General features: G+C 43.5%; 1 protein-coding gene across 1 annotated transcript; it reads right to left on the bottom strand.

Moving 5' to 3' along the window:
- Window positions 1–711: 711 nt before the first annotated feature.
- On the bottom strand, window positions 712–14444 carry LOC104042419 (b(0,+)-type amino acid transporter 1). The gene is made up of 6 exons (XM_009501867.2): window positions 13237–14444; window positions 11581–11714; window positions 8761–8890; window positions 6612–6736; window positions 6087–6174; window positions 712–4229 (listed from the first exon to the last, which is right to left on the bottom strand). The coding sequence occupies exons 1-6, from the start codon at window positions 13978–13980 to the stop codon at window positions 3996–3998; spliced, it is 1455 nt and encodes a 484-aa protein (XP_009500162.1). The 5' UTR covers window positions 13981–14444; the 3' UTR covers window positions 712–3995.
- Between the last annotated feature and the right edge of the window lie 348 nt (window positions 14445–14792).

The following is a 14792-nucleotide window of genomic DNA, read 5'->3' as shown; positions in this document are numbered from 1 at the left end:
TTATCAGAAAATCACCAAAGGAGGATTTTCTGTACCCTCTCACACACTGGACCATATTTGACTGTCCCCACATGTAGGCCATCTCTGATGCTTCTGAGGAAGTCAGGAAAAGACCTAGAATACATTCAGCTGTGTGTACCCAAGGTAGAACTCCCGACTGTTTGTTGCAGGTTGCCAGCTGAAGCAAGGGATTCAATTATACTCAGGCTCCTGGGTTGAAGAATAGATCTTATGATTACCTTGAGGGCAATGCTGATAGTCCAGTTTTCCTCAGAGCCCATGAAGGAAGAGGCTAAGCACAGGTCACAGGGATCTGAAGCTTCGGAGACAGACAGGACCAACATAATCTTACAGTACAACCTGTACACACAACGGCAGCTATAGAGCTCTGCCTCCCATCATGTTTGTTTCTGTTCTATAGTGATGAGTGGTAGGGGCATGCTGCCTCTTCCTGACACTTCTGCTGCAAATGTCTGATGAAGGAAAGAAAGATTCTGATTTGCATATGCCGGGGTTGAAATAGATAAGCAGTTGTTTCGAAAATGAATATACACACATATAAGCACCCACGCATGTAGTTAAACCTTCCATCCAAGGAGAGATGAGCCTGATGCTGGTTGTTTATGTTCATGCAGTAAACTTTCTATAGAATTATTTTTCTTGGATGAAAATCAGAAACAACCATGTCAACTCACTTCATTTTAATGTCCATTTTATTGTCATTATCTTGCCACCTCTGAGCTTTCAGCATCTCATTTTGGCATTATAAACACCTGTGTTTGCAAACCCTAGGCAACATAAATAAAAATAACATCTTGTTACAATAATATCTATAGAAGATGAGATTAGTGCAAAATGTGGTACTTGCAGCTTTTCAGCTCCCCTATCTCCATACACAAACCAATAACAAATAAAGGCCACTTATCCAAAGTGTTACATCTTTTTGTGTTCATTATTGTTGTTCGTATGTCATGTGTGCACAGAAAGAAAGGATGGGCTACATGATAAGATGCTTAACTGGGTCTTGGAAGAAACAGTCACATTTTCCACACATTTCTTGTGTGACTTTGAGCAAGCCACTTAATCCTTTCATCTTCCCATCATCTGTAGTAAACTGCACCCGTAATACCAAGCAGTGGCAGTAACTCCTGTTCCATGGGAATTATGTGCAGACAATACCAGCCCTGATTGTGCTTAGGTGTGCAAGGATACATGGCTAAAGCCACAAATATTGTGTATGTCTAACCTTTAAGTAAGCCTTTAAATTCCCACTTTTTGGATATGGACTGCAGATTTTCCAAAGAGCACCGTCCCATGTGGTAGGCTCCATAAATAGCAAACAGAGATTGTTTCCAAAACATCATAATCAGAGAAATAATATTACCCTCATTTTCAGATAAGTAGGTGAGATGCAGCTCCTTTAAGAAGCTTGCCTGACATCAGATGAAGAGCCTAGGGCAGTGATGGGAAGTTAACCTAGAGCTTCTGAGCTCATCAGTCCTTTAAATACATGCTCTCCATCAGGGTATACAGGGAGGGAGAACAAGGTGGCATCCCAAGAATTTTGCGTTATAGGATTCAGGAGGGAAAACTGTTCCTTCATTGACCTGTATTGGAAGCTCCAGTTAAAAGCAGTGGAAGAAAATCCTTCTAAACACTGTTTAAACTAAGGATTTAGAAGATAAGCAGCAACTGTCTCGTTGGTCCCATTATCCTACCTAACACTTGGGGAAAAAAAAGACTCTCTGTAGCTGCTGGTATAACTACTCAGAGGAACAGAAGGGGTGGCATTGCAGAATGAGGTTGTAATCAGATACACAGCTCTGAGATGGGCTGGAAGAGGCCTGGAGGATCAAGTGACCCTGTTCCAGGGGCACAGTGTTAGGCACAGATCTGCAGAAGAAATGCTGACAGGGAGTTGACCTGAGTGACATTCGGTACTTTCAGACACAACCAGACATTTTAGGGAGTAACACCTAGACCTTTTTAGCCTACAACAGGACAGGTCTTACCCTGGAACAATCTGGACAAATGGAAAGAAAAAAACATATAATGTCTCTCTTTCCCCTAGAGCTAGAGAAAAAAGGTAGAGCCTCAGGTTAATGGGAAACAACAGCGACTGCAGTGTGTTAGGTGTGGGTGAGAGCACAGCCTTTTTCGTGCTGTGCCTTTAGAATCATGGAAATGGGTGGAAAATGGCAGTGGTGGGAAATGTACAAGAACTGAGATCTCACCACCTTCCTGCACACTGCTCCAAGGTTACACTGCCCTCCTGGTGAAGAAATTTTCCTGAAGTCCAGCCTGAACATCTCAAGCCATAACTTGTGGCTGTTGACCCTAGTTGCCACTACAAAGAAGAGCCTGGCTTTGTTGTCTTCACAACTCCCTCATGAACAGCAGAGCTCAATAATGGCTGCAGTAATTCAGGTCTGTCCTTACCAGTGTTAAGTCCAAAGGGACAGAATAGTTCCTTGATCTGTTGGCCACATTGCCCCTAATGTAGCCCAGTATGTGGTTTCATTAATTCACAGTGAGAGTATCTTGCTGGCACATATGCTGTAGATTTTTTTTTCTTTTGTGCTCATTTCATCACAGGAGAAGTTATTTGTCTTTGGGGGAATTACAGGAAGGGTGTTAGGTGACTGTCGGTACTTAAGTGATATTGCCTGTGTCCTCACCATGAATGGGTAGATCCCAGGTGAAAAGTTCTATCGAGTCTGGCTGGAGTGGAGTTAATTTTCCCCACAGCAGCCCTCATAGTGCTGTGCTTTGTGTCAGTAGCTAGGAAGGTGTTGATAACACACCAGTGTTTTGGCTACTGCTGAGCAGTGCTTGCACAGCATCAAGGCTGTCTCTCCAACATTTTCCCCCCTTGCCAGTATGCTGGGGTTGGTCAAGATCTTGGGACAGAATATAGTCAGGAGAGCTGACCCCAACTGACCAAAGGGATATTCCATACCATATGACGTCCCCTCAGCAATAAAAGCTAGGAGAAAGGAGGAGGAAGCAGGGGCATTCGTTATTTACGATGTTTGTCTTCTGGACCTACTGCTGTGTGTACTGAAGCACGGCTTCCCAGGAAGTGGCTGGACACCGCCTGCTGATGGGAAGTAGAGAATAAAACCTTTGTTTTCTTTTTGCCTCTGTGCATGGTCTTTGGGTTTGTTTTTGTTTTTATTAAACTGCCTTTATCTTGACCCACGAGGTCCTTTTTCCCCATCTCATTTTCTCCCCCAGCCCTGTTCTGCTGAGAAGGGGAGTGATAGAGCAGCTTGGTGGCACCGGGCGTCCAGCCAAGGCCAACCCACCACACAAGTGCACTCTCAACTGAGTCAAGTAACTGAGCTTTAAAGCACTTCTCGGCTCACGTCAGAGGTTTTTCTACAGGAGATGTAGGATGTTTGGGGCTGAAATGGGGTGGAACCATGTACTGAGACAGAGAAAGGACTGTTGTGACTGTGTACCTGGGACTGGAAGGAGCAAGGGAAAAACATGCTCCCAGAGACAATACCTGAGTAGAAAAGGGTTTTTTGTTGTAAACATAATGTGCCAATGCTTTATTTATTTGAGAAGCTCACTGGCCACAGTGGACAGAACTAGGTGGAAATAATTAAAGGCATTGCCAGGAATAGCTTAGGGTCACAGCCTGCTGTAGGAATAATATTCTACTGTCAGTCTTTTGTTGCCTGTTAGCTTGAAATGTAAGAGCTAAGATTTTGATTAACACCTCTTCTTGGGATGGAAAATTCAAAAGCACATATTCTTTTGGAATCTGTATGTAATCTGCCAAGGCAGTGCTTCAAATATAAAAAACATCTCCCCCGCATTTTAAGAAAATGTGGGGAGTCATGGCTGTAGTCTCTCTCAGCTAGAGGTTTCGGTGACACTTTCATTCTATTCATTCTCCCTTACAGAAAATACTTTCTGAGCCTTGAAAACCAAGGTGCTGTGATAAACCATGAGGGCAGGCAGCAGTATGCCAGGAGGATGTTATCTCAGTTTTCATCCCTGGTGGTTGGAGCAACTTCCAGGAGCAACTGGAGATGTAAAGTGACTCTCTGTAAAAAGCGAGGGTGGCACCTAAAGTGAACCAGTGGGAAATAAAGAATGATGCCACTGAAAATGAACAGGATGATGTAGAGGATCTCAATTTGGGGCTGATCAATGATGGGAGCTAACACCAAGTACACAGCCGCCATCAGCACAATGATAGGGATGATAATCGGGACCTGTGAAAGCAAAACATCAGCATAAAGATTCACGTAATCCTGGGCCACTGTGTGTCTGAATAACCCTGAAATTTGTGCAGAAGGCTTTTTATATAAAACCCTGCTGCAGCCTGAGTTATTACCCAGAAATATGAATTAATCCAGACATCCAGTTTTCCAGCCCACCCCCACTCCAAGGTTGAACATCCCTGAAAGAGCTACATCACTGCCACACACCTTAGCCCCTGGTCATCTATGCCTTCCTAGACCTGAAGATGCAAACTGCTGGTTTTAGTGCCAGGTCTGCTCTTGCTCTCCCTACTACCCTGCATCCGAAAGCTGAGCTTTAGACAAAACTCATAACAATGTGCACAAATCACGTAACTGAATCTTAACACCCTTGGGCAAAAATGTTTATTCACATGTTGACAGATAAGTGGACAGGCAACCTTGGAGGCTATTTCTAGAAGTCTGGTCATAAAGCATTTAAATTTGAAGGGACCTTCCTTCAAAGGCTGGTGAATGTACAAGACAAAATGATTCCACAAGAAGGTGGAAAACTGAATGTTCTAGCTGAGATTTTCCAATTTTTATTTTTGTGCCTTTTTTTCAACACACAGGTACTAATATAGACCAAAGGAAATGCTGTTCATGGTTACCTGTAAGAGTATGGAGAAGACCTGCCATTGGCTTCATCTGCCTTAGTGAAATGATCCACTCTGCTCCCTCTACACTGTGCTCTAACACTTTTGGCACAATGCTAATAAAAAAGATTGTTTTCAAACCAAGGGAAATCTTACCCTAAATATAAACCTGCAACATGCATACAGATTCTGCAGAACATGAGCCATACATTGTCAGTTGACCTGGAACCTTCAGACATGAGCTGCTTCTAGTTAAGGAAACAGTTAGGCCATCAAGCCAAAGGCTGCAGCAGGCTGACATCCTCAGAGGACTGACCTGCAGGACTGTGGGAGTTTTATACAGTGTATGAAACACTATTGCAGAAACCAAACTCCTCTTCCTTAAAGCCCATTCAGCCAACAACTTGGGTGAATGTCCTCATCTGGCATCCTAATTTCAAGACAGAGCCACAGAAGCCAGTGACAGGAAGACTTAATAGAGCACTGCTCTTCTCCTTCATGCTAAGCCCCATGGGACACTTGATACTTCTTCACACAGCCTGGCAGGAATCTCTCTCCTGGAGGAACCCCTTGAAAACCAGCATGTTCATTCAGCTTGTCTCGGGGAAAAGTCACTGTTCTGCATTCATAGTCTTATGACCCCCCTGTTCCTAGGAATTTTTTCTGTAAAAATATTTCCCTCAGTCACTGAGGAAGCACTGCAGCTCAACTTGCTCATGGGTCCGGGAGAAGAACAGGTAACTCCTGATTTCCCTCCACTTAGCTGTTTTGTGGGGAACAAACTTGTCCCCTGGTCATTTCAAAGGACTTGGGTAATTCTGGCTGAGTTTTCTGGCCTCTGCAAGGCTCCTACACCTGGGCTGCTCTCTGAGGAGTGAGACTGAGCTCTGAGAGCATGAACAGGTGAGTGCATTGTTGATCAGAATCATCCTTCATTTTCCTCTTAAATCTCTAAGAAATAAAAGAGGATATCGTATATATGTTTTCCACAGTGAGGGGGCAGTGCATTATTAACTTCTCAAGACAGAGAATTCAGCCTTGACTTATGCCTGTGTATTCACACTGTCTTGCCCCTCATTGACCTTGCTGACAAAACATGAAATTAAGAAAGGAAGGAGAACCACACTAAATCTGTAAGCAACCCACCCCAGTGCTCCTTGTTTCCTCATAATGCTCTTTTAGTCATTTAGGCAATAAAGGAAAAGGGTTTGAGGGTTTTTCGTTATTACGTCACCTTGTAAGATCTTGGCAATTCTGGTTTCTTGATTTTTAAATACAGGAGACCAGAAATAGTCATGCCATAGAAAAGCCATGCTATAAAACTGAAAAAAAAAAATAAAAAAAAGACATCATAAATTTGTGGTGAGGTCTTCCAGGAATATCAGTCCTGCCTTCCATATCCCAGATGTTCATACCTCCAATTAAAAAGGAGAATATTGATATGAATTTAGTAGTTCTTCCATTGATTTCCATTTCAGGACAAACAATGAGAACTTTAGAATGATCTGAATATTACAGATTCATTTCAATAAAAGGATCAATCACATCCAGTTAAGTATATAGTGACAGAAGCATTCATGCATTTCAGAGATGCTGGTTCCTAAGCTCTTTCCTTCTTTTCTTCCGCTGGCCTCCCCTCCACAATATTCATTAGAAAGTAATAGCCCAGGCTCAAAAAATATTAAAAGAAAATACTTCTAAAACAATGTCAAAAACCAGGACTACAGGGGATGCAAACAGAAACACTACACATACATACCTGAAAAAGTTCACGATACTGGTGAAGCTTCCTGATATTATCATTATTAAAGACATAGCAGATGTAAACAGTAGAGCAGGGGAGGGCGTGAGGCATCGCACATGAGCCATAGACAGAATGTCTGGCTGAAAGCCAAAGCAAAACAATATACCATCATATCAGGTACCTGGAGATCCTTATTCATCCCCCTCAGCTGCTGGTGGGAGCTCTGCCTGCAGCCAGAGCCGCTATTAATCATCAAATAAGCATCGTAATATAAAAGCAGTTCAGCTCTGAGGAGTGTAAACATGGAAATCCCCCTCAAGGATATTTTTATTGTGTCTCACTGATTTCACATCATACATGCTCAGTTTAGGCAGGCAAGATGAGGTTTTCAAACTACCAGTGTGACAGACTAAGGCTCAGTCAAATCAGATCTTTCCTGATCATCATCAGGACCTTGTGCACAGTCCCACTCTTCTGCCACCTGTTACGTCTCTTTGGGACGTGACTTCCCTTGGGCTGACTGGAAAATGAGACAAGGACTACTCCTGAAACATTTATGCAACAACCAAAAGCAAACCAGGATTTGCTCCAGAACATGGAGAGAATTATTAGACTTTTTATTGCTTGGTTCATTGGGAAAGTTTAATGAGGAAGTCTTTTCTTTCCAACCAAAATAGCATGCAAGCACTTCTGCTAGAGCTGAGTGTCTGAGAAATGGTGTTGGCATTCAGCTCTTAGTCTGGTATGGTCAAATTCAGACCATCTGTGAACTGCTCAGCACAGAGCTTGCCACAATACAGCAGACTGTCATCAGTAAGAGAAGCTGTGGAACCAGTAACCACCAAAACCAGTAACCACCAACCAGTCATCTCCGCCAACCTGGCCATTCATCTACATAAAAGATTCCCTCCCGTGCACAAGAAGTGGAACTGGTGCAGGGTGGTATCCTTCGCACCTGAGAGCAGAAATGCCAGATGGTGTGGGAAGGAAGGACCAAAGAAGCAGGTAGGTCCATGAGGAACACAACATGCCTGCTCAAAATAGAGGAGGACAAATGCAGCTCAGCTGAAGCACTGAGAGGGAAAAGAAGTGTGGGTAGGTGTGTGGGGCTGTGGCTGTGAGTGAGAGGGACCACATCGGCAGCTCGAGTGAGGCAGTGGCCTCGAGGGATTGCATGCCCAGTTGCCAGCAACTGGTGAGAATGGGATCCAGGGGCAGCTACCGGGCGGACTGGAAGTCTGAGCCCCACTGCTGGAGGCACCCACATTGTACATATATTTTTATATATATTTCCCACTAACAGACCCCTGCTCAGCCAGAGAGAGGAACAAGATGAGACCCTTGGTGCTGTTTGTGCTAGTGTTTGTGTGAGCGCTGAGTGTGTCTGCATGTGTAGATCTGTGTGGCCTGCTCTCTGTATATGTATATATACATATATCTCTCTGTATGTATGCATGTATATATAAGTTCTATAGCTGTGTTTGTAGATTGTGCATATTGGGAACACATGCTCAATTTACCAGTTGGACCACAGAGCATGGGGTGCAGCGGCCTGACCTCTGCTGGGCTACCAGATCAGGCCCCACCTAACAAAACCAGTTAAAAACCCCAGCTAGGGTAGATGTAAGGCTTGGTGTCACCTTTTAATTGCCATGAAGATTGAAGAGCAGAGATATCCTCCACTGTATCTGAACTGGACTAGCCCATGGGAAAGCTGGAATACCTCTTAGACCAACTTGCATAGTCAGTATTGCCCGCAAAGGCAGCTTGCCTGTGCTGGGCTACCTTCCCAGTGTGAGCAAGGGCGCCTTACAACACACAGGTCTCCCTTCCCTGGCAGATATATTGGCTAGGTCACCCCAAAGCCGGCGCCAGGTGCTCCAATACAGCAGTATTTCAGTTGTTAATGTCACAGCTGTTCTTAAAATTCAGGCTAGATGTACTTATGTGTCCTCTGAAATTAGATAGCTGAAGAAGAAAGTCAGGCAGCAACATATACATTACATTTGAAAAAGATGGGAAGAAAGTATTTGAGCAAGACACAAACCACTGAAGAGCTATCACTCTACCAGTTCATCATACACCGTGTTTTCCTCTCTGCTTTAGTGTCACAAGAAGGTAAAGTGCCTCAAAGCAAGCCAGACCCCCTTTTATTTGTCCTTACCATATGGCCTTCCCTTGCAGCAATGTAGCACACACGGCCCCCACTAAAGAACGTGCCATTCGATGAACCAAACGTAGACAGTGCCACCGACAGGGAGATGAGCCAGGCCCAATTGCCCAGGACTTTGTCCCTGAGGTGGGAAAAAGTTCACAGCATAACTTCCAGCTCATAGATCTATCAAATACTCATCATAGAACCAGACAGGTTTCTTTCCTCCATTATTCTCACTGATTTTTTTTCCCAAAGGTTTTCTAATGATTTAAAGCCTTCTTCCAGTTCCCATAATATTTAGTCACGTGTAACTTTGGCTTGTCCAGAAAAGGCAGCTTTTCTTCTTGCCTGGTGTATGTATATCTACATCCATGTACATTGCAATGATGTACAAAGCTTTCACAGATGCTGTGGCACGAGTCCTGCAGATATTGCTATTACAACCAACAATATTAGCTTGGAAATTGCAGAAAAACTGTTCCCACCAGACCTGAAGAAATATCCTGCATTATAACCTCTTCCCCAATATGCATAAGAATTTAATCCTTTAATATCATATGCACGTATTTCTGCTACTCTGTGAATCAGGCTTAAGCCAAAGCAATCATCTGAATTTCAGAAGTTTGGTTCTACAAGATGTTCAGACATTTATGGTTTGCTTTCTCCATAACAGAAGATGTAGCAGGGTTACAAATAGAGTTTGAGGTAAATATTTGGAAGATAGGATAATCTTCTCACCTAAAAGTGAAGCTTGCTTTCTGGAATGAAGCAGCATGAAGAATATTGAGTAATAAATGCTGGTGTTTTGGGTAATTATCACATACATGTACACATACACAAACACACTGTTCATCCAATTCACAAAAATCCAAATTCAAAAGTTTTTTAGAACACTTTATATTTCCATCTGAATTGTATGGCAGGAGCTTGCTTATCTACCACAATAATTTTAAAAATGTAGTTTAGAAGCTTAATATCTGCATTATGGTCCTTCAGGCTTCAAGTTATTAAGCTACTTGCAACAACCAGATCTAAAATCTTTCCCTTTTGCAAAATGATGGAATCTGGGCATCTCCCATGATCATGTGACTCCATAGCCTCAAGATCTCAAGGGAAAACAACATATATCACAAAATTAAGAATAAAATCTGTAGATTGGTGCTTTGCTGTTGGGTCCTGAAGATGAACTAGAGGGGCTACTGAGAGTAACTTCTTACAAGCAAACTGAGATCTGCAGTTGCTGTTAAATCACTGGCACCAAAGAAATGCTGGGGAGGGTTTCATGAGCTCCTTTTGTGGTTGCATCTCTCACCGCTGAACAATGTTTCTCTCTAGCAGTTTTCTTCTTATATAGGGAATAAATGCATTTAAATGTGATGCGTCCTCCTCTGGCTTCTTTATACTCCTCCTGTCCTTTCTTAATGGCCTGAATAGCTGCTTTTCTGGCTCATGAACCACAGCCATTACACCCTCCTCAGCCTGTGTCTACCCACCTGTCCTCTGAGCTTTTGAGCACATAGCTTTCTGGTTGCTAGTTCAATGTTTCTTCCTAACTTGCACTCTCAGGGTGAAAAGGTTAGTCAGGCAGGAAAAGGAGATGTGTTAAAAAAGAGGAAGCTCACAAATAACTTGTTAATCAGGAATGATGGGAAAGGAAGCGCTGAGAAAGTTCATGACACTGCAGCTTAGTGAAGCTTTGTAACCTGTTCAAACGGCTATTGGAGAACACATCTAGTCAGAGCTCGGTCAGGTCCTCCAACTGGAGATCTTGTGAAATGCACACAGAAGCAAAGCTCTGATGACTTTTTAGAAGAGGATGAGCAGCAACATAATCTCTGGATATACTGTGTCATTTTTTCTGCCAGGTGATTCATTTAGGGCTATCATGGATTCTGTGTCTTCAGAAATATTTAGACTGGATGTTCTGGTGGAAGATCATCTGTTTAGAAGCTGATGGTGCCTACATCTCTCATGATGGACCCTTCCTTCTCTTCCTAAAATCTTTGTCTTGCACAGAGCCTATTTGATATCACCAAACACTTCAGGTTGATGGTAGGTACAAATAGTTTCTGTGCAACTCTGGAAAAGCACAAGCCAACTTAAAGATACAATTACCAAAGGCTACCCAACCTATGTACAGCACTTCTCCTTCTCAAAGGTGTTGTTGAGATCAGCGTCATTTTCAATTTCCCCACAGATGGACAAACTGAACCAAAAGTCTCTGGTCTGGTCTAATTTCCAGCTGCCGAGCAGACAGGATTCACCCAGTTGGCTTCTGTCTCACTCCCAATCCGCTGCGTCTGCATTAGTGGGGCAGCGCATTGTCCTCTCCACTTTTCTGGAAATATCTAACATGTGGGGCACCTCCCAGCCCCCAGGCCTGGATAGTCACCCTTGCTGCATCCTCACTGTCGGTGCAGAGATGCTCCTGGTGTGCACATCATCCCCTCGTTATGGCCACTTTCCATGGGGAAAAACATGAGCTGGAGAGGAGCCACAGGTTCCCAGTGGGAATGAATGGGAATGGGGAGTAAGGAGTGTGCTGCAGAGCACTCCATCTTGGCAGCCTATGCGCACCTTGGAGACCATGGGCCAGACGGGGCTGGTCAGCCTTGACCTTTGGTGGGGGAAGGCCATACACTGCCCTGAAGGTGACAGGGCGGGGACTGGCAACATGCTTCCCTGTAACATGGCCTGACAGGTCTTCCTGGCCTGACCAATGCAATGCTGTTTTTCCCACTGGGAATAGCACCTAAACCTCCTGAAACTCAGGAGACAACCCATATTTTACAGGACTGCATTGGCTGTGTTGCCACAAGCAGAGCTCACCCCCAAGTGACGGCCACAGCTCCTGAAGACAGCAGTTCAGATGGAGTCATGGCTGCTAAGTAGCTCACGTTTACCAGCACATACAGGCATGTAACCAAAGGAATGGCAATCATCACAGCTCTGGGAAGGGTGACCTGGAAAAGGCATGACAGGACTGTTAGATGCAGCACATTTATGTCTGCACTTGGCTTTTTTTGTTTTGTGTTTGCCACCACCCACGTCTCTCATTCAAACTCCTTCGCTCGCTAAGCTTTTCCATAGAATAAGGCTTAGATCCATATTTACATGGCAGTTTTTACATGTCTCCCAAAGATGTCAGGCAAACAATAAGGTTGTACATTTCAAAAGCTAGTCTTTAAAAAAATTTCCCAACAAAAAAGCCCCAAATCTTATTCAAAAGACTTTGGTTCATAGCTGCCCAAAATGTCTGTTGCATACTTCTTCATTATTTTAATATTGATTTGTTACTAGTGTGTTATCTCTCCTGGTGTGCTGCATCTTCCCATGAACTTCCCACTGACATGGATGAAGTACCAGTTTGTGTTGCATCACAGTTAACTGCTCTAAGGGCTAAATCAAAGCTGGGCAGCATAAGGGAAATCTGCTCTAGGAAGGAATTCTTTTTTCTTCCTAGTGAAAGAATCTTGGAACTTCATGGACCATTTTCAGGCTTAATATGATCAGCAAACACTACCTTATGCAGCTGAAAGCACTGGAGAAAAGCAAATAGTAGGGTGATCACAGAGCAATTGTATGCATCTAAGAACCTGAAATATCAATTTTTGCATTCCCTATTCCCACCATAGGACAGGACACAGCAATTCCTTTTGTTGTTGCCTCTGCCCTGCAACAGTCTGAATATCAGTATTTATGGTCCCATGGAAGAGAGCACTACATGACCCTAGGATCTTTGCTGCCATTTAGATTAATATTTAACTGTGTACTTTGATTTAATCTGTAAAATCTTGTGTGCAGCATGGCTAGAAAGCACACTCTATACACTCTGCACTCACACAGATCTTTCTAAAAGAGGGTTGTTCACTGCTCTAGTGTCTGATCTGTGGAAAGAGGTAATAATGCACAGAGAGGGCTGATGTGAATGCAGGTGAGCTACTTCAGTGCCTACTATAGCACGGACAGAACAATGCCTAAAAAGTAGACATTGAAAGACAAGGGTTATTCAGAGAGTTAAATTCCCTCTCCAGTGAGGCTTGGCTTGCTCTGAAGTTCCCCCTCCATGCAATGAGGAGAGACAAGTGGTTTTTTGATGCATACATTATGGATCAAGTCTTTTAGGGAATATGTCATGTTAAGAAACCTGTATGGATTAAAAGAGTGAGAGCTTTTCTGCATAAATATAGGTGCTACAGTGAGATCCTCTAACCACTAAGACAAAATTTCATCCCCAAACCATCCAAGTGCTGCCTAACAGCTTTTTTTCCAGTCAATAGCGCTTTCTTGTAGGTAGGCTGTTATTTTGCTTAGGGACTCATTTTTATCCTTTCTGGACACATGCTCAGGTGTCTTGCCCCAGAAGACAGAACAGTCTTTCCTCCATGCTCTAATCCCTTGATTACCCCTCTTAACACAATCATAGATAGAATCAAACATATTAGCAGCAGGATTGAGTAAGTAAAACCCAGCTCACTCACTCACCTCAGGCTTCTTCAGTTCCTCAGTTACATAGTTCAGGTTGTTCCACCCATCATAGGACCAGAGTCCCTGGTAAAACGCCACTCCAACTGCCCCAATACCTGCAGTCGTGTTTTGAAAAGCATTTTGAAAACTCTGAGTTTGTCCATTGGCAAGCAGCACCAATCCACCCACCACAATCACCAGTAAAGCCAAGAGTTTGGCAGCTGTAAAAATGTTCATAACAGACGTCGCCAGCCTCACGTTGAGACAGTTGATGATAGTTAAAAGCAGGATGCAGGCAGCAGCTGTGCATTTGATGACAACCTGTGGAGATGAGCATCCTGGGTAGAATGGCGCAACGGCGTATTCAGCAAAGCTCAGGCAGACAGCTGCCAAACCAGCTGGTCTCACCAGGATAACAGAAGTGTAGGCAAAAAGGAAAGCAGGAAAAGAACCAAAAATCCTCAAGATGTAAATATATTCTCCTCCAGACTCTTTAATTATGGTTCCAAGCTCAGCATACGACAAGGCTCCAAACATGGCCAGGAGACCACACGCTGCCCAGATAAGCAGGCTGCTGGCAGGGCTCCCCATATGATGTAGCACCCACTCGGGGGACATAAAGATCCCCGAGCCTATCATAGTGCCTGCAATTAATGACACTCCACTAATCAGGCCGACCTCTTGCTTCAGTCTTAATTTCTCCTTCCCTTCACTCAGATCTGCGGATGAACGAGGTGAATCTGTTGTCTTCCTTTTCCTCATTGTGGAAATGTTAGGAGATGTTGTTGTTAGGAGATAATATGGAATAAGACTGAGGCCTTTGAATAAGGGCTACCTCAGGCTTTTAGGGTTAAGTTAATAATTACAAAAGTTATGCTGAATGCTGTCAAGAAATACAAACTTACGTTCCATGTTTCGCATTCTTCATGACCCATCTTATCTTGGTACTTTGTCATGGTTCAAATCCTGTCAAGACTGATTACCTTTGAAACTTATTGCAAGCACGGTAATGGATAGCATTCAGCACCACCTCAGAATCACTCAGCACCTTACTGGACTGTGCCTGATTACCACTCCTTTAAATTATGCTTCAAATGACATCTGAAATAAGGAACAGGTAAGCAAAATCCCCATGCGAATCTGTAGTTTATTCTGTGATTATAGGTCAATGATCAAGCACCTACTTTAGTGCTCTATTGTATTCCCCACTATAAAACAATCAAAAAACCAAGTCTGTCACCCAACATGCTACGGCTCAATGAGGAACATTTCCAGTGCCTTAATCAAAGATGCAGAAATGTTCTGCTAAAAACAGTCCAGAGACTGCTTTTCTGCTCAATAGTAGGGGGCAATTCTGTTTTTCTCAAATTTCAGAAAGTGCAGGAGAAGAGTGAAAAGGCCGTCATTACATTTTTATGGGCCCTTTTCACCAACATACATGAGGTATGGACATTCTTACCAGACCATGATCGTCAGAGGACTTTGTCGCTGCTCATCATATACACATTTCACTGCACACCCAAGAGAAACATAGAGGTACAAGCTTTTGGGAATGCCTCTGACTTAGATATCTA

This window comes from Phalacrocorax carbo, chromosome 3, assembly GCF_963921805.1.
Source record: "Phalacrocorax carbo chromosome 3, bPhaCar2.1, whole genome shotgun sequence".
In the NCBI taxonomy this organism is placed as follows: domain Eukaryota; kingdom Metazoa; phylum Chordata; class Aves; order Suliformes; family Phalacrocoracidae; genus Phalacrocorax; species Phalacrocorax carbo.
The sequence above is the reverse complement of the archived record's forward strand: the minus strand, read 5'-3'. Positions and strand labels throughout refer to the sequence as shown.

Coding starts and splice junctions, on each gene's coding strand:
- LOC104042419 (XM_009501867.2), bottom strand. CDS start 13,980: ATGAGGAAAAGGAAGACAACAGATTCACCTCGTTCATCCGCAGATCTG. Junction 8,891..11,580: donor GCTGTGGCCGTCACTTGGGG/GTGAGCTCTGCT, acceptor TTCCCACCTCAG/GGACAAAGTCCTGGGCAATT. Junction 6,175..6,611: donor AGTATCGTGAACTTTTTCAG/GTATGTATGTGT, acceptor TTTTTTTTTCAG/TTTTATAGCATGGCTTTTCT.